This window comes from Perca fluviatilis, chromosome 9, assembly GCF_010015445.1.
Source record: "Perca fluviatilis chromosome 9, GENO_Pfluv_1.0, whole genome shotgun sequence".
NCBI classification, from domain to species: domain Eukaryota; kingdom Metazoa; phylum Chordata; class Actinopteri; order Perciformes; family Percidae; genus Perca; species Perca fluviatilis.
The window spans coordinates 27,939,004-27,956,879 of record NC_053120.1 but is presented as its reverse complement, the minus strand read 5'-3'; the positions used below and the strand labels follow the sequence as shown (position 1 = coordinate 27,956,879).

Here is a 17,876-nt window from a genome sequence, read left to right as displayed (position 1 = left end):
TGTAGTATCATTCAATGAGAGGCCAAGAAATAGAAGCGATTGCAAGAAGAATTGTGTTTCAATGTGAATCATGGCTGCCAGATGGTATGCAATCAACCAGATGCACTCATATATATATAAATACATACAAACAACACTTTGTTAACCGTTAGTTTAGACTGCAAGGCAAATGCCTGACATGTCAGCTGAGCACTGGCTACATATAATAAGAGTGAAAGACTTAATATGGGAAGTGAACTGCTCTAATACGATTTAGGGTACACATGCTTGCATGGTGTTCACTTACGTTTTCTCTTATTCCCTGGTGCCTTCTCTCTCCTCTGTTTCTCTGAAGGGAAATGTTTTGTTACAAGAGACTGGAACACTCCCCTAAAGGAAAGAGGAAGAGGAGTAAAAGAGAGAAAAACTTTTATTCTGACAGCAAAGTGATCAGCCTTATTATAGCTGTCAGGTGTTGACAGACATGTTGCGTGTTATCTAATATACCAAACCTTCAAGCATGTCTGCTGTGAGAGGTTTAGGGTCAAACAATTCTCATCACCTCTACCCTCTCGTTCTTGTTTTTCTTGGATGAGCCGTTTCGTAATTAAAACGCTGCTAATAACTGAGGAGATTGTTTGGTTTAATTGAGGATAAATGGTGAGGACATTAATGGCATGACCTGAATACTTATCATTTTAGAGAATGTATGTGGTGAGGATGTGTTCTCCTCAAGATTGGCAAATCATTAGGCATTTCAATGAAGCAACAAAATTAAATGGAAGAAACCCAAAGGCTGCTACAGCTTCCAGCAAACCATACAGGGTTTAATGTACGAGAGAAAGGTATGAAGGAGGAAAATGCTAAACTTTCCCGTTTTCCTAAAAAAAACCTTGCTGTTGTGAGTGAGCATTTAGCTGTTCAGACAGTGCTGTAACCCAGAGAAGACATTTTGTCAATTTAGTGAATATTCTTCCAAATAAACACATCGATTTAAAAACATACAGTATCAAAACAAACCAACAGAGAAAATATTCCTTTTTCACTCACTCTGCTGCAGAGACAAATCTGTCGAGATGCCCATCATTCTCATCCAGGACTTCTCTGGTTCGGGACTCTCCAGTAGACTGCAGCCCAATAACGATGCACTGTGGTGGAGGTGAAACAAATACACATCAATAACCAAACCGGTCTACTGCGTTACCTGAAGTCAATTCTACTGTGTTGTTATTATACCAGGATTGTGGAAAAAACAAAATGCACTCATCTCAACCTGTGTGAAGTGAAGTGCTAAATAAAACCTTAATAATGCTGGTAGATTCAACTAATAACATCCAACACTTGGCTGTTCCTATGCAGACAAAGCAATGTTTTGACATAACTATGCTTCACTTCTGTCCTTGCAGCTATCCCCACTTATCTATACAATATCAGTTCCTGCTAGGATCGTGCCCTTGGTCTCTTTTGGGCCAGCTCCACCAGGCAGCGGACCTTGGCGGCGATACAGAGGTATTTGAAGAAGCGCTGGTGAGACGACCAGAACTGCCCCCAGAGAGACTTCCTGCTGACCAGGCCCAGCTCATCGGCTGCACGCATGAACACCTGCAACGCCTCCGCCCACTGGACACAGATTCCAGATGTAAATAGTCACTTTAATGTATAGTGTGTGTGTGTGTGTGTGTTTTTTTAATCTCGCACACCTTACCATAAGCATACACAAATATAATAGACACAGGCATGATGCTCACCAGTATGGCAGCTTTGTTATAGACCAGTTTGAAGTCATTGTCCAGTGCGATCTCTTCAATGCGGAAAGACACCCCTGAGAAGCTAAGCTGCCTGGCGATGTACATCCCGCTCACTTTCATGTCCATGGCAACAATCTCCATGGCACCGACACCTCTGTTTACAAAGAGCATATAAATTATTCAACATAACTCAATCACGGATCAACCGGCCATAACCACCAACTGATTGTAAGGTATTTTCCCCACATCTGTGGGGCAATACTAAAAAGTTAAATTGGAATTCTATTGAACTGGAAACGAGCACGACCTCCCACTTTCACTATGTTGATCAAAGACGTCATGCAGCACCTAAAACTGAAAAAACTTGGATATACATTGCGTGGTTCCGTTGAAACATTTTATAAAACTTGGCAACCCTTCATTGATTTAGTGATAGTAGAAGCTAGGCAATACATATCCCATTGGCTCTTACGTTAACTCTTAGCTATGATAGCTACCTGAGGTGGGATGTCAATAAGTATGTGGAGCAGCCTTTGTAATCTGATTATTATCTAATCTGATTATCTTTTGTACAGGACCTGTTGTGTATGTAAATGTTTTTGTAAAACTATTTCTGTAATTTAAATATAGAATTTGTATGTAACACGTTTGCCTTCTAAAATACAAATAAACAGATGTTTTAAAAAACAGTTAAATTGGAGTGCTGTCCTAGTCTTGCCTTTATAAGGTATTTTCCAGTAAGCACAATGATTTGAAGATACGTATCCACATGATTGAAAGGCTCTCGGAAAACAGAGCACTTTTGAGGGAATTCTGCAACCCGTCACCCTACAAACCTCTTCTCGATGGCGTGCAGGAAGTCATCAAAGGCTCTGAAGGGCGTGCCCTCACCCCAGATCCCCAGGCGGCTCATATAGATCATGTTCTTTGGCTCAGAGGCACCTGGGGCAGAGATGGAAAAAAAAAAAAATATATATTCTAAAGTCTTTGGTCGTATTGCATTACGTGTACAAGTGTGTGTGTGTTTATTTGTGTGTCAGCCTACCTGTGGCACTGGCATACACCACTCTGGCCCGGGGCAGCTTGTTTTGCAGGTCAAGCACCGCCTTGCCCATCTTTGTAGATGTGGCGTTCTTGGCTTTGTGGCATTCGTCAAAAATAATCTTTAATGGGGAAAGGTCAAGGGCAAACAACGCAGACATGGAACACTAATTTGTGTTAGAAAACTGTTGGATGTGAGGTTGTTTAAATGGAAGGATACAACTCCGTCAAAGTCTGGCTTGCACCAATCTATGATCTGTTTAATTCTCGTCCGGTGCTGCCCTCCTGCCTGGCTCTCTCCAATCAGCGCAGAGTAAGTCGCAAACAGGACTCCTTCTGAGGTAGCTGTGTCTCCATACTTAATCTACAATAACAAATCAAACATGCGAAAGAGGAGAGTATTCGTGAGGTATGTATTAACATTTACAGAGCCACACTGTATAACTGGTCTCCTTTTCTGCAAGGATGCACATATAAATCAAACAGCTGCCAGGAACAACTCATTCTCTCAGCTTGTCACGCTGATTCCACCTGGACTCACCTTGTTTAAGGCATGCACAGGAATATTCTGAGCATCTATGTCTTTGAGATCCCTCTCTGCATCAAATTTCAGGTCATTGGATATGCTGAACCTGAGGGCAGGAGCAGGAAAGTCAGTAATTTGAATGGCTTCTGCACCAACTAACTAACTGCATGCAACACACAAACATAGAAATCAATTATTGAAACCAGGGTCAAAATAAACTTTTTCATCCATGGCTAGCGAATGTTCACCTTTTACCAGCCGCTAAATAGATTACCTTTTTTTGGCTGGTGAGTGAAGCACCCAGCCAATTGCATATTTTACCAGCATTTGGCTGCTAGATTGTGCTAATTTTGAACCCTGATTGAAACCCAATGAAACTGTGGTAGTTACTTAGGTTTCAAAGTGATTTTTTTTTTGGCCCCTCTATGAGGTCTACCAGAGTTGTTGATCTCTCTTACCATAGTGATTTCTTCCTTCCCTTAAGGTAGTTCTCCAGGATGATTCCTGCCACGGTGCGTCCCTTTCCGACCCCTGCTCCATCTCCGATCAGGAAGCCTGCCCTCTGGTTGTTCTGAAGGATAACCTCGTGTTGCTGAGGGCGCACAAAGAGCAAATGCATGAACAAAGATGCCTGCATAATCAAACCATTAATCATTCATAGAAGCAAAATGAATAAGTGCATTATGTACTGTGTGTGTACCTGGCAGGCGTAGATGATGGCCTCTAGCTGCAGAGCTGACAGTAGGCCACGGTTAATAGTTGCCTCAGGGATAGACAAAGTGTATGTGATGTCAGGAGGAGGGACACTGGATAGCGTGTTGGTCTCCACCACTATGTCAGGATGAGAAATTCCTATAGTGGCTGAAGAGAGGGAAAAAAACCAAAAACGGCAGTTTAAAGAAGGGAAAGTTTTACAAACATGTTCATTGCAAAATGCACGAGTATGTTGCCATATTAAGAAGTAAAATGTAGATGTAATAATAGGTAACTAGATGTTGACATTTAGTCTAGTGACCTACATTTGGAAGGTCTGTACTCAGCATATGTGTCTACATGTCCCAGTTCCTCTGTCTCCTCTTCCTCAGCATCCTCTTCCTCCTCTGGGGGTGACTGGGTTCTCTGAGGCTGGGAACACCAAAGAGATTTCAATAATGTAATTCACATTAATAATAACAGCCACATTTGGGAGTTATGTTTCTTGTTCCAGCTTATGTGAAGATGAGTTAGAAAATACACTGTAGCTGAAAACATCAAAGGCAGGTGAGTAGTAGTAGTTAGTAAAAGGTTAGCACAGCACATCTAGAGCTCCTAATCTGAGAATGTTAACCAGTGCAATGGTAAAAAACAACAACTTAAATTACTGGTGCGTAAAACCAGCTGAAGCAGAATGAATAAGAGCTTCGAAACATGTTTGTAACTGTAGACAGAACAGTGCTTTACATATTCCGGCAACGTCAGATTAATGTTATCTGAGGAACTGGAAATGCAAAAGAGTCCCATTTTGACAGACAGATTAATATTACACTGTCTCTTTTCTTTTCACAGAGACTATTAAATGAGGCAATGCAGTATATTGTATAAGATCTGTTCTCTATGCAATGTGCATTTGCGGAATGTCCAATACATGCAACATGCAGCAATGTTTTCATCATCTGTGGTAATAGACATGCCAAAGAAGGAGCAAATATTATAATTTCACTCATCACATGTTCCTACCTTCATCTACTGTACTGTCAAAATGTGGCCCTCAGTCTTAGATTAGTGGCATGTTATGTTGCTATGTAAAACAATTAAGCCTTATCTTGTGTTGCAAACACACAGGGCAATAACAGCTGCACCTTAGACATATAACATACACTGAATATCTGTGCATTACTGACAACTGCCATTAGGCTCATCTACTTGAAGAGCTTGGTTTCATTTTAACATCAGATTGGAGAGGTTGGTGTGGCTACCTGGAATCCTCCTAAAGGTGGGGTGCTGATAATAGCAGTTATATCATCCAAACTGGCCAAGCCATGAAACCTGCTGGTGCCATTCAGCTGTCAACAAAACATAAAATGAAGAAATACAAAAAACAAATGAAAACAGTGGCAATGCATGAGAAAAGAGTAACAGACAAAACATGATACATCACTGTATGTGTGTGTTGTGTGTACATGAATGTGTATGAGAGCGTGTGGGCACTTCATGGATGTCTGATGGAGCAGCACTCAACAAAATGCAATTTGTTGTCTGGCGGTGAAAAGCCAATGACAACAACAACAAAAGGCAGATAAAGCCGTGAGTGTCTGGGCAACATAATGGATGCAATGATGGCAGAATGAAAAGGAAAACATAAAAGGCTTTCAGAAGGCAGGAGATATAAATGTACGCTGATTCATATCAAAAAGATATCCTCGGACCCATCTAATTCAAAGTAGACTCAAAAATAATGCGAGCAGGGATAGAGGATTAACACTCAAGAACAAAGTTGCTCTTCTCAGACCAACTTGGAGACCATGAAATACTACACTTCAATGAGTTTCTTTAAAAAGGGACAGTTCAACAAAAACAAAGATGATTATTGTTTATCTCATAGAAAGAGTGATACCTGCATAAAAGCCAAATAACGACTTATTGGTATTGTAGTAAGTGTCAGTAAATCATTATTTATCTAATCTGGTTAAAACAAGGTTATTTGAGGACGCAGAGCAGTAGCCTTGGTAGAAACATTCAGTAACTGATCATGGCAAGTCATAGTTACTTCCAAAAGGAGATAATTGACACAAATTGGCTTAAATCCATTACACAATAAATGGGTGGCTAACAAGGTGAAAATCTCTCATTAAGCCATGGTACCACATGACTGCCCTGCCCTTCATACTATCAAATTAAATAATAAAAAAACAAAAACATTTGTTTTCCTGCGTGTAGATTGCAGTGAAGCCTGGGTTAAAACAGAGTTGTAGCGTGGATGGTGTTTTCTTTATTTTCAGAAGAATTAACACTAACCCTGCTACACCATGACAGTCCAATCTGAGAGTGATAGGTGGCAGAGAGCCAGAACAGCACTAATGTATAACAGAGCAAGAGGGACAATCTGACCCTTGCTTGCTAGTGCTTGGTGTGTGGGTGTGGGTGTGTGTGTGTGTGTGTGTGTGTGTGTGTGTGTGTGTGTGTGTGTGTGTGTGTGTGTGTGTGTGTGTGTGTGTGTGTGTGTGTGTGTGTGTTACTGACCTCTAACTGGCTCTGTGCTGGTACAGTGGTGGTACTAGTGTTGATGTCCCAGAGGGTGGGCACTGTGTTCAGGTTGTCTGGGCTGATGAAGGGCTGGGCATCAGCATACTCCGACAGGGAGTCAGCCGGAGAGGAGAACAGAGAGTTTGTGGAGAGGTCATCAATGCAGGACAGGTCCTGAAGGCAGAGAAAGAGAGGAGGCGTTAAGTTCAACCACTGATGTATGGCAACATTATGGGCAGAGCAGCGAGTCATACTGATTTTCTACAGCTTAAAAAGAGTTAAGTATTGTGAAAGTGATTCCCAAATCAAAACCAGTGTATGCAACCACAGCTAGACATAGCCTTTCCAAATACTCCCTTTACCAACAGGCTTCACTGTAAGGAGAACTATACATCCTTATTACATATGCTATTGCAGACACAACACACAGGTTGTGCAGCAGAGGAATAATGTGTACACCTAAGAAAGAAAAACGTTATATGGATGGGAGTGAACCACAGACAATAAAGGTAGCCCATTCATTCTGGATTTTAGCCAATACTGCACTCTTTTGGGAGTAACACAAGTAGCCTAAACAAAATCTAATCACACACAGATGTGTGAGAGTGAGCACATAAAATAGAAAGCGAGGGGCAGTCATAATGAGAGTGCTTGTGTCCGTGTGTGTCATTTCAGCTATGGCTGCCTTCCAGTCGCCCCTCTATTCATATCTTTTCCAAGCCATTAGCATGCTATGTTCTTTAACTAGCCTCTCCTGGGCACCCCTGGGCCCCCTGAGACTTATAAACATGGATGTGGGGAGATAGGGATAGATGGATGGGGAGGGAGGAGAGAGCATGGTAGACAACGACAAGCTGAACAGAGAAGAAACTGATTTTGGAGATGGGAGTATGAATCTCCATTTTGTTGTATGTGTTTGCCAAGTGTAGTCTGAAATGTGTGTGACTGTTTTATACTCTGTGGGCCATGTGTGGAAGTTCCCACACCCCCATGTTCCAACTTCCCCCTCCAGAGGACCATGAAGTAGCCTTGAATACTACCAGACTATAATAATACACGGTTTACCCATTTTTAAAAGGGATAGTTCCACGTTTTCAGAAACATGCTTATTCACTTAGATGAGATGATTGACACCACTCTCATTTCTGTGCTGTATAGACATAAGTAGTATATATAATTCTACCACCAGCAGCCGGTTAAGTTTGCTTAGCACAATTGCCAGGCTTTTTTGTAAGCATTAAAGAAACAAAAAACATATTTATAAGTAAATTTATAAAAAGTACTGGCAGGCACTTTTGGTTACCTTTAGACAGAACTAGGCTAGCTGCTTCCCTGTTTCTAGTGTTTGAGCTAACTTAGCAGTCATATTTAGTACACAGATATGTGAGTTGTATCAATCTTTTCATCCAACTCCCAGCAGCAGTGCGAATACACCTATTTCACACAATGTTGAACTTTTCCTTTAAAGGCCTGGTTGTCTGTGCTGTGCTGTTAATATTTATACAGTGAGTTTACACATCTCTGTAACTGTCCTGCAATTAAACATGGTTTTCTTACAGCCCGTCCACAGTGACACTTTTTCAGATAAAAAGCCTGTACAGCACAATGCGTAATGAGTTGGGTTATTATGACTAAAGATGACTGATAAGCAAAGGAAAAGTCTAAGCTGTGAGAACCCAAAGAAAAACTGTCCTGAAACGGAGATGAGAAGTTGTGATTCTGCCTCAATCTCAACAATATAAGCTGCTACTGATTAACCCTATGAAGCTGTGTTGACATCTGTCATAGCTGCCCGTTAGCCATTACTCACAGTTCAGCTGAAAAGGTTTAACAGGCAGACGAGACAATACGTAGAGCTCTTAGTGTAACATGACTAAACAGCAAGCATACAAACACAGGCCCACCCTTTACAGATACATGTGTATATTTTTGCCCTCTGACATTAGAGAAACTCTCTGACCGTAACGCGTAGATGTTTGTGCTTTTTCAAGGGTACATACAGCACTCAGCTTATCAGCGTTTGCTAGGAGCTCTATGAGTATGCCTTTATTCTGCAACTCTCTCACTCTTTCCTTTTCTCCCAGTGTGTGTGCGTGTGTGCGTGTGTGTGTGTGTGTGTGTGTGTGTGTGTGTGTGTGTGTGTGTGACAGACAGCTGAGTGGAACAACCGTCTTTTCTAGGGTGCCAGAAGTGTAGATGTAGAATGTAGAGAGGGTCTCTGTAAAATATCACTACCACTCCCACATAACCTGTCGCTTTCTATCACGTTTCCTTTCTCCATTTTCTTTGATTATCCTATCAGCTGTGGGTCTTCCTATCCAAACCTAGTCCGTCTCACCAAATGCTCTCCTTCCTCCTTTTTGGGCTCTACTGGCTGAGGATGGATGAGTAAACAGACTTGGAAAAGGGATATTGCATCACCAGAGGCACCATTTCACCGAAGCAAAATTGGGGGAAACACACAGATGAGCACATAGTCATATGTATTTTACCATGGAAAAATAGATTTTTTTCTTGCAGCAGACCAAATCACAAACAACTGATGAAAAAGGTTAGTAGAATAAAGAGTAGTAGAGTTTTGTTACAAACATTGATTTACTAAAAAAAATATTTAACTAGAAAACTACTTAATTAGATTTAATATGAAAATACAGCTTAACTTGGGTTACAATGAAAGATACGAGCTGTCATAATAGCTTTGCTTGTAAAAAGTAGTTATGAAACCCTTAATAATTCCAATATGCTGCATTACACTGGATTAATTCAAGCTGAAACTGAAACTAGTCCTATATCTATTTATTCTGAAAATATGTGATTTGCATTTGGAACTGCAGGTCTATGTTACATTACGATGGCACTATGTTTTCCACATCATTTAAATTCATGTAACAGAGCATACTGTGCTGATACAGTGTGGTTATCAAGGAGACAGACCGTCCTGATACAGGGAATCACAGAAAACTGCGGCAGGTTGGTTGGTGCTAACCAAGACATGGCCGACCTCAGTACCATGCTAATCGAGTTGTTAAGCAGAGCGTAACAGAGGCAGCAGTGTTTGTCCCCCGGCAGGCCTGTACCCAGGGCTAGTTCATCTACTGTTCCTAAGACTGGGCCCTGCCGAGCAGAGATAAGGCTTGAATTCCAACTGCTCTGATGGTAATCTGGCTCCCTCCACAGCACACAGCCACACGACCGTATAACTACTAATCCTGCCTCGCTCTCTCTTGCTCTTTTTCTCTGCTGTGCAATAAAAATAATGTCTTAATGTGTGTGTTTTTCAAAATTGTTTTCAGGGAATTAAATCTGCTTCAAATCTTTATTGTTATTTCTGAGAATAGTTAGACCCCCCGTTTGACCCCCCTCCTGTTTGCCTTTTACATTGCTCCCACTTCAATTTCTCCTCTGCTATGAATGCTACAGCCAGCGGCATATCCTCCTCTTATCCCACCCAGTAAAGTTGAAACCAACAAATACTGGCATCCTTCTGACCATTAGCCTACAAAATGGTTCAATCTAAACAACCTTGTATTCAAATGGACTTGCAGTGAGAAGCTCTGTATAGAAGCTTAACACATGTGCATGCACTGGTCTTCACATCGTGTATCCACAGTAGCAGTAACTTGTATTTGAGTGTCTGGATCATGGCAGTTGTCTGCCTGGCGAAGATGAATGGAGGCACACGGCAGTGAAAAACAGCAGCAATAAGCTTCTCGAGGGCAGAGCTGCAGAGTTACTTGATGGCTGTGGTTGAAAGTGGTGGATATCAGCTCTAATGAGCACAACTGGAAAAATACACTTCTAAAACACAAACCACCCACAAACACCTTGGCTTCATCATCTGTTATAGTTGGTGTATTTACAGAGTGTTGCGTAATCTGAAACGAATAACTCCCTCCTTAAAAAAACAAAAAAAAAATCAGTGAATCCATGACCATGAGAGGTAACCGCTACAAAGTACCTTCAGGCTAAAATAATTATTAGCAATTACAAAACAGTGAAAAGGCATTTATCTGAGCTACTCGTGCAGCTTCAACAATGGCTTTGGGAGAAGTAAGTAACAACGGCTCCTGATATAAGGACTACAATTACACTGGATATGACACCTATGATAAGCTCAGGCACTGCCATACCATACAAGGAAATCTAACAGCCCTATATTTTTGTTACCTTTATTAAAAAAAAAATAAATAAATAAATCCATGGACTGTGTACCTCTCTTTGTCTGTAAATGTTTCTCCTTACTATTAAAAGGAAAAAACGGTTTCTAATCACAACTCCCATCAATGATAGGTGTGTATCGTGACAAAGACTGTTTGGGTTAAAATGTATGTATGGCTCATCAGATAGGAACCTTTTTTAAGCATGTCCTTATAGGAATATATTTAGAAGAAGCAGCTTGTGTTTCCTAATAAGCTCTGTTATGTTACAATCATAGCCTCTGAAATCAAATCAAAAAAGAATAGCTGTCTACGCTTTTTCCTCTAAAAGTTTGGTAAAACCCTCTGCATTGTAGTTATTGTCACTGCTAACTCCAGTGTTATCCAGGGGAATACATGGACACCCACATGCCTCCTGTGAAACACATGGTGTTGCCAGCTGCTACTTCTCACCGGACGTTTCTTTAGCATTTTGTAAACGTCGACAACTGTTGACATGTCAACGTGTTGTCGCTGTTGCAACGACAGGGACATGATTCCTTCCTGACTTTCCTCAATTATTTTTAATGCAGTTCACGACAAAGCCAAAGGCTGACAATGAACCAACCTTAAACAGAAATGACTTTTTCTGCCTTAGTTTATGTTACTGCTACATATTAGAGGCTAACATTTTCCCCCTGCTATCAAAAAGCAAGCGTCAGGTAAGAAGTACTGTATATAGTCCTTGGCCACATCCTGTCAACTCAATAACCTGCCTCAGCGCAAGGCCAGGCTAAAGCCCCAGGCAGGCAGGCAGGCAGGCAGGCCATGCCCCGGGCTTTCCCCTCCTACACACTGCCAGCTTTTCCAAGGCCAGGAAACAAGTCACCCTGTCCTCCCACTTACCCCACACACCCACATGTATTAAAAAACACACCTCAAATGACCTTATTTTCACACACATACGTTTCTATCAGCTTTTACTTACTGTTTAAAAGACTTAAGTCTTTTAAACTCCATCCCCCTTGTTTCCCATCCCATCTCGGTCACCTTTTCTGCTTGCCCTTTCAGCCTCTCACTGTGTGTTTATCCTAGTTTTGTTTTTCCCACAGAATTCTGCAGCAGGAAGAGGATCTACTGTATTTAACCCAACACTTACTTTTCACTGATACTAATATGCATGTAGCTCAACATCCTTTTTGGGAGATATTATCACTGGCTATAAATGACGTGTGCAAAATGAGACAAGCAGTTGCACTGAAAGCTACGGTCTTACCTGTCAATTTCCGTGGTGTGTCTATGTGGAAAGGGCGGTGGGACGGAGGGGTTACTAAACCACCCATCCCAAACTTATCATCAGCTGACTAAAACAACCCCCACCCCAGGCTCTCCCCTCTGGGGTCAGCTGTTGACCTTGTCCATGCATTCAACAGAACCTGATTGATGGTGTGTGTGTGTGTGTGTGTGTGTGTGTGTGTGTGTGTGTGTGTGTGTGTGTGTGTGTGTGTGTGTGTGTGTGTCTTTTCAAGTAGTGGGTCTGGGGCATGGAACCAAAAAGCCATCACTGGTGTCTCTCTTTCTGTCTGGATTATGTTATGCCAAGCTGTCTGCATGTCTTGCATCCCTGACATATCTGTTGAGCCGTGACTTTAATAGCACAGCTCTAAGCTTTTCCTTTTCCTTGACCATCTTACAGACTTGAAGCAAACTGAATTTATGAGAAGACCGGCAGCAGTTAGAGCTCTTCTGAATTCAATATAAAATTGTTTGTGGACAGTAAAAGCGGTCTTTCTATACCAAAATGACTCTAGAAGACGTGCAGACATAAATCAGCTTATCCTGTCACAGAGCTTCGATCAAGGAGCTAATTTGTCAAAAAAAAAAATTTTAAACGAGTACGTGCATGGAAAGTTTTACATCTTGTTTCGGACCCTTTAGTCACACAACCTCCAGCCAAAAATACATTCAAACACTTTTCAAAGTCCTTCACAGACAACTAAAAGTGTCAGGTCTAGAGAAGTGCTCACTAGTTTCCATTGAGAAGGCCTCTGACAATATTATTATAATTTTTGGGGGCTTTTCCGCCTTTAATGGACAGGACAGTGAGAAAGGGGAGAGAGAGGGTGAAGACATGCAGGAAATTGTCACAGGTCGGACACGAACCCTGGAACTTTGCGTCAAGGCATAGGCCTAAACCTCTAAATATATGTGCACCTGTTGTACCCACTGAGCCAACCTGGCCACTGACAATATTATTTAATCAGTGTTTTCCATTGAAATCATAATGCGTTTGTTCTTAGACCCAGGTAGACTCTTCTTGACAGCTGAAATTAAATTTGCAAATGTTATTTTAAAAAGGGATGGTCTGAGAAATAATAAGAGGGATGATCAATTTTCATTGTATTTATATTTTTTATAATTATGGGGTCAAAAGAAAATGATTGTATCATCTTCGTCTATCCCACAGACAGTCAAGTCTAGCATATCCCTGATCAACTATTCAAGGCCAATCAAAGCGGCGCAGCCAGTCCAGCAACCTCCTGACAGGCAAGCCTTCATGTCGTGCCAAGTCTGAGTAAACCAAGCCAGCTACTGCTTGATGCTTACAAGTCTCCTGGAACTTTCCAGTGTTTTCATACGTTCTGGAAAATAAAAAGGATGTCATGTCAAGCGTCCCAGCTAGCAGCCAAACGTCGAAACTGGTCCAAAGAACTGTTCTGCTAGTTGTGTATGTAGTAGGGCTGTCAAAATTGCTCAAAAATGACGTTCGAATATTCCCTCTAAAAAACACATAATATTCGAACTATTCGAACATCTGGTTGCGCATTTTGTCAATGACGTGCATTACGTCAATAACAGGACAAATTAATACAAAGAGACATAACTACTTGTATAGGTAGTCTATTTAAGTTTAAACATATTTGACAACGTATTACCTACACAAAAACAAGTAAATCAAATGATGACCAAGACCGCAGACCTCACGCTCGCTCGCTTGCTCGCTCACTCACTCACTTTCTCGCCCTCACGCTGTCTGTGCAATGTGCGGCTGTGCGCATAGCGGTTTAAAATGAACAACAATAAACACATTTTGAGTGCTGATCCAGAGTTTTGTGCAAGCAATTTAAGGTCGCGACTATTGTCCCAAATATAGCAGGCTTCATTCAGTGATTGAAACAAATATTATTAACATTAATTGAAGTTTCACAGTAGCCTATATAGAACAGACATTGAATGCTCCGAGCGAGCTGTGCTGTGGTAAACATGGAGCTTTTCCTTGCTGTGTTACTCTTCTACGATTCTATTGGTGACTGTTCCACGGCTAGGGATACGGTACCTCGGTTCCATTGCTTGACAGAACTCCCTGAAGCCTGCCCCATCCACGACACTGATTGGTCTCATGTCCTTACAAATGAACGAAATTAATTTCTCCGTTACGGCCTCTTGTCGTGTTGCAGACAAAGAGCTTGTGGCAGGCAGTGCAAAACACATGTCAAGACGTGACTGTTTAGCTGGAGTTCCACACATTATGCCATGCTCATTTGGGTGCACATTTTCGAGATGTGACCTCATGTTGCTAGTGGTCGAATGGTATGCTAACTGTATTTTGCATAACTTGCATACAACTTTATCTCGTGGCTCAACTATTTTACCTCCTACCGACCAAAATCCAAAGTACTTCCAGACATGGCTTTTTAGATTTTGGGGGGTTAAAATCGCTTTCTCTGATGCTCGAGTTGATGATCGAGTTGGGTTCTGCACTTTCTGCCATCTTCCATGCAAGACAAGTCAACTTTCAGCAGTGACGCTGTGCCAGACAGTGCGACTCTTGTGACCTGTCCCTGAACCTTCAGGCACGCTAGCGCGCCCACTCGCAAAGCAGACAGCCTCTGCTACCGCGAGCGTTTTCCACATTTTTTTTTATTCAAATATTAATTTTCACCTTCGAAATTCGTTTTTTAAAAACTATTCGAATATATATTCGAATTTAGAATATTTGTTGACAGCCCTAGTATGTAGGAGAGCCTGAAACTTAAGCTGACTAGTAGAAACTAACAAGGCTCTATGATCCTCATGGTACTGCCAGCAAATAAATCTTGTTGGCAAATATAGATTCTTTCTCCACCAAAGAAGGACAAGCAGAGTTAAACAAGTGACAAGTAGCACAAGTTTAGAAAATAAGAAATAGAGAGAGAGCAGCATTGACAAAGATTTCATCTGCTAAGTATTTGAGGTGGTGCCTAGAGGAAGATGCGCACAGAAAGGTGCCATGAGGATGAGATGGCATGCACAGTGGCATGTCTCAGTAGTTTAGCCCTGTGCCCTGAACTGAAAAAAAGACTAAGAAATGATATGAAACAATATGGTGGGCATCTGAAAAGGATGTGTGATTGTGAAATTAAGAGAACATAAGAAACCAAAGAACACAAAAAATGACTCACACAGCTTCAAATTATGTGCGTGGGTATTGGGTTTATGTGTGATAACTAAATACGTGTGTGAGCCTGAGTACTCAGCGCTGAAAAAAAGTGGATGTGAGGGGAGTGTTGACGCAAGATGACATCCCAGTTATGGAGAAATTTCAACATATCACACACACAACACTTGCAACAGTGGCAAACGTGGTCATTTGTTCCAGTCACATGCAAAATGGCCTAGATAATAACTGAAAATGGTATTAAAATCGGAGCGAAACAATGTGACTGTGTCAACTGGTCATAACTTTAAAGAACACTAGCTGCATACAGTTAAGAAGATTATGTTATCTATAGAGGACAAAAACACCTGTGCTAGCTCATGCTCTAGAGACCTGTCAGAGACTTGAGTACATTATCACATGTTGATATCCGTATGTAAATTGGTATTATACAGTACAGCCTAAACGGATATGTGGAAGACCAATACTAGAGGTCCACACGATGCAGTTGTATGAAACATCTTAAGTGTATATTCACAGGTTCTTGTATTACCTCAAATAACCTGTGTCACACACACACACACACACACACACACACACACACACACACACACACACACACACACACACACACACACACACACACACACTTTCAGACACCTGCGGTGAGTGAACTACTATCATGCTGTGACAGAGGAGGGTGGGCTTGTTGCCAGTAAGTTGCTTGTGCTTACGTTATTATGTGAACCATCTCAAGTTTAAAGAACCCTCTAAAAACATTTACAACCAATATTTGTTAAGTGTGTTTCACACTTTGGGGGAAAAGGGTTACGTGCTTCAACATCAATTCAATCCGGTAAGAAACACAGTGGCCCAAAACTATTTCCATCACACACACGTCAAAAATACTGTATTAGTGTGACATCCCACCAAGACGGCAAAAGAGATCAACAACTAAACAATAATTTATGGTCTACAGAAGACTTGACTTTGGAGGGCGGAGAGAGAGGAGAATGACATGCAACAAAGGTCGCTGGCCGAAATCAAACTGGGGACCTTGCGATTACATGGCACACATCTTAACCGTTGAGCTACAGGATGTTCATTCTTGTAGGTGACACAGTTTGAAATTTCAAAACATACCCATCTGATTATATTTTTAAATTCCAAACTCAAGTCAAAGGGAAATAAGGACAACATTTGTTTGCGGTAAACCTGTAATGTGACATCTTTGTCCTACTGCAGCGGTTGTCCTGTTTCTGAATACTGTCTGACCTGACATATTTAAGGCATCTTGTATCCCGCAAGAATTGTTTTAACGTTGAGCATTAATTAGCTTAGCTAGGATATAACCCCGTTATGTTGTCTTTTCACCAGCGCCACCCTGGGTTATTCCACTGTTGCAGTTTGATTTGGCACTGATGCGTGATACATTTAACAAAATGCTCCCGAAATAGGTTTAATTATTGCTAACAAAGTAAGATATTGGTAAAGACGGCATGCAAGATAAGCAAGGTAGCAACCTTTAATTTGTCTCTGCAGCATAAAAAAAAAAAAAACTGCATTCCTGGCATTCATGCTGTATTTTCTTGCTCCCCTGTTCTCTTTACCACTCATCATCAGGCCACCCCCCATGCTCTCACTCATCCTCACTATCATTGTTTATTCACTTCCCGTAAGCTGCACGCCTAGGTCATGTTTGAGGTTTAACGTAATACCAGGAAACTGACAACATTTGCCCACCAAGAGGCTGACGTGCTGCACCCCTGGCCTTAAAGTATAGGATCACAATTTTTTCAATTAATTTTTTTAAGTCTGGTTTAAAGCAATAGTGAGGGCATATGCAGTAAAAAAAACAAAAAAAAAAAACACTATATCTTTGGAAAGAACCCACTGACGGCTGAAGCCTCGGATTAACTTCATATAAATGTTGGAATACATTTTTGAACAGAAACTGGACTTTGAATGTTGGCCCCCATCTCCTAGATTTAAAGCACATTAGGAAGGTATCTCTAACTGGCCAGTACGAAGAGGAGGAATGAAACCTTTTTTTTTTCAATGTTAATATTGGAACCTGGCTATTTTTAAATATAGAATTAAAAAAGTTATGAACCTATCCTTAAAGGGTGTAGAACAGATGTTGTGGCATAAGGTGGCAAGTGCACACGGATATTGATATTGATGCATGGATACTAACTACATATGTTGTGGAGAGAGACACCCCAGTCAGCTTGTCAGGGAGAAACTAACAGAAGAAAATGGGCCCAGGCTTCAGGATACGTAGCCAACCCAACTTCAGTCTGTACGTTTTTCATTTAACAAAAACATTGTTGTTTAAAGCATAAACTACTTGAAACCAAAGATTATATCATTTTTCAGATAAGCCAATCAACTTAATCAGAAATTCAGTGGAAATGTGCTCATCAAGCCTTGCACCAATAAAGACCTTAGACTGGCTGATATGAGCTACACTTCCACTAACACTGTAGTCTAATGAATAGCAAATAAAAAAAACAATTCAGTTCTATTTACAGCGCAGAACAACAATAGCCATATTTGATAGCCACCCAGAAAACAGACAAGAGTGCTATTTAGCCTCACAAGACATCAGGTTCTCGCATTTACTGGAAGACAGCAAGGATTGAGGGAGACAATCATTTGTCATAGTTCCTGGCTGGGAATGAGAATCTCAAAGGCGTACAGTGTGAATGACTGTCCCCTCTGGCCTGCCAGCAAAGAAATGGCATTTTCTCTTTTAATAACCAGCAGCAGGGTTAGTGTTGTATGCAGAAATAAACAAGTAGAGT

At 41.2% G+C, this 17,876-nt stretch overlaps 1 protein-coding gene across 1 annotated transcript in view; it reads right to left on the bottom strand.

Moving 5' to 3' along the window:
• Window positions 1-17,876, bottom strand: part of si:ch73-63e15.2 (protein strawberry notch homolog 2) — a 76,740-nt gene that overhangs the window by 14,576 nt on the left and 44,288 nt on the right. Inside the window, exons 5-17 of the mRNA XM_039810691.1 lie at window positions 6,514-6,690; window positions 5,250-5,336; window positions 4,314-4,419; window positions 3,995-4,155; window positions 3,753-3,886; window positions 3,310-3,400; window positions 2,989-3,132; window positions 2,773-2,890; window positions 2,564-2,669; window positions 1,728-1,881; window positions 1,432-1,599; window positions 1,030-1,127; window positions 287-369 (exon numbers count right to left, since the gene is read on the bottom strand). Of these exons, the coding sequence (XP_039666625.1) occupies window positions 287-369; window positions 1,030-1,127; window positions 1,432-1,599; window positions 1,728-1,881; window positions 2,564-2,669; window positions 2,773-2,890; window positions 2,989-3,132; window positions 3,310-3,400; window positions 3,753-3,886; window positions 3,995-4,155; window positions 4,314-4,419; window positions 5,250-5,336; window positions 6,514-6,690 (1,627 nt within the window). The remainder of the gene's footprint in view (window positions 1-286; window positions 370-1,029; window positions 1,128-1,431; window positions 1,600-1,727; window positions 1,882-2,563; window positions 2,670-2,772; window positions 2,891-2,988; window positions 3,133-3,309; window positions 3,401-3,752; window positions 3,887-3,994; window positions 4,156-4,313; window positions 4,420-5,249; window positions 5,337-6,513; window positions 6,691-17,876) is intronic.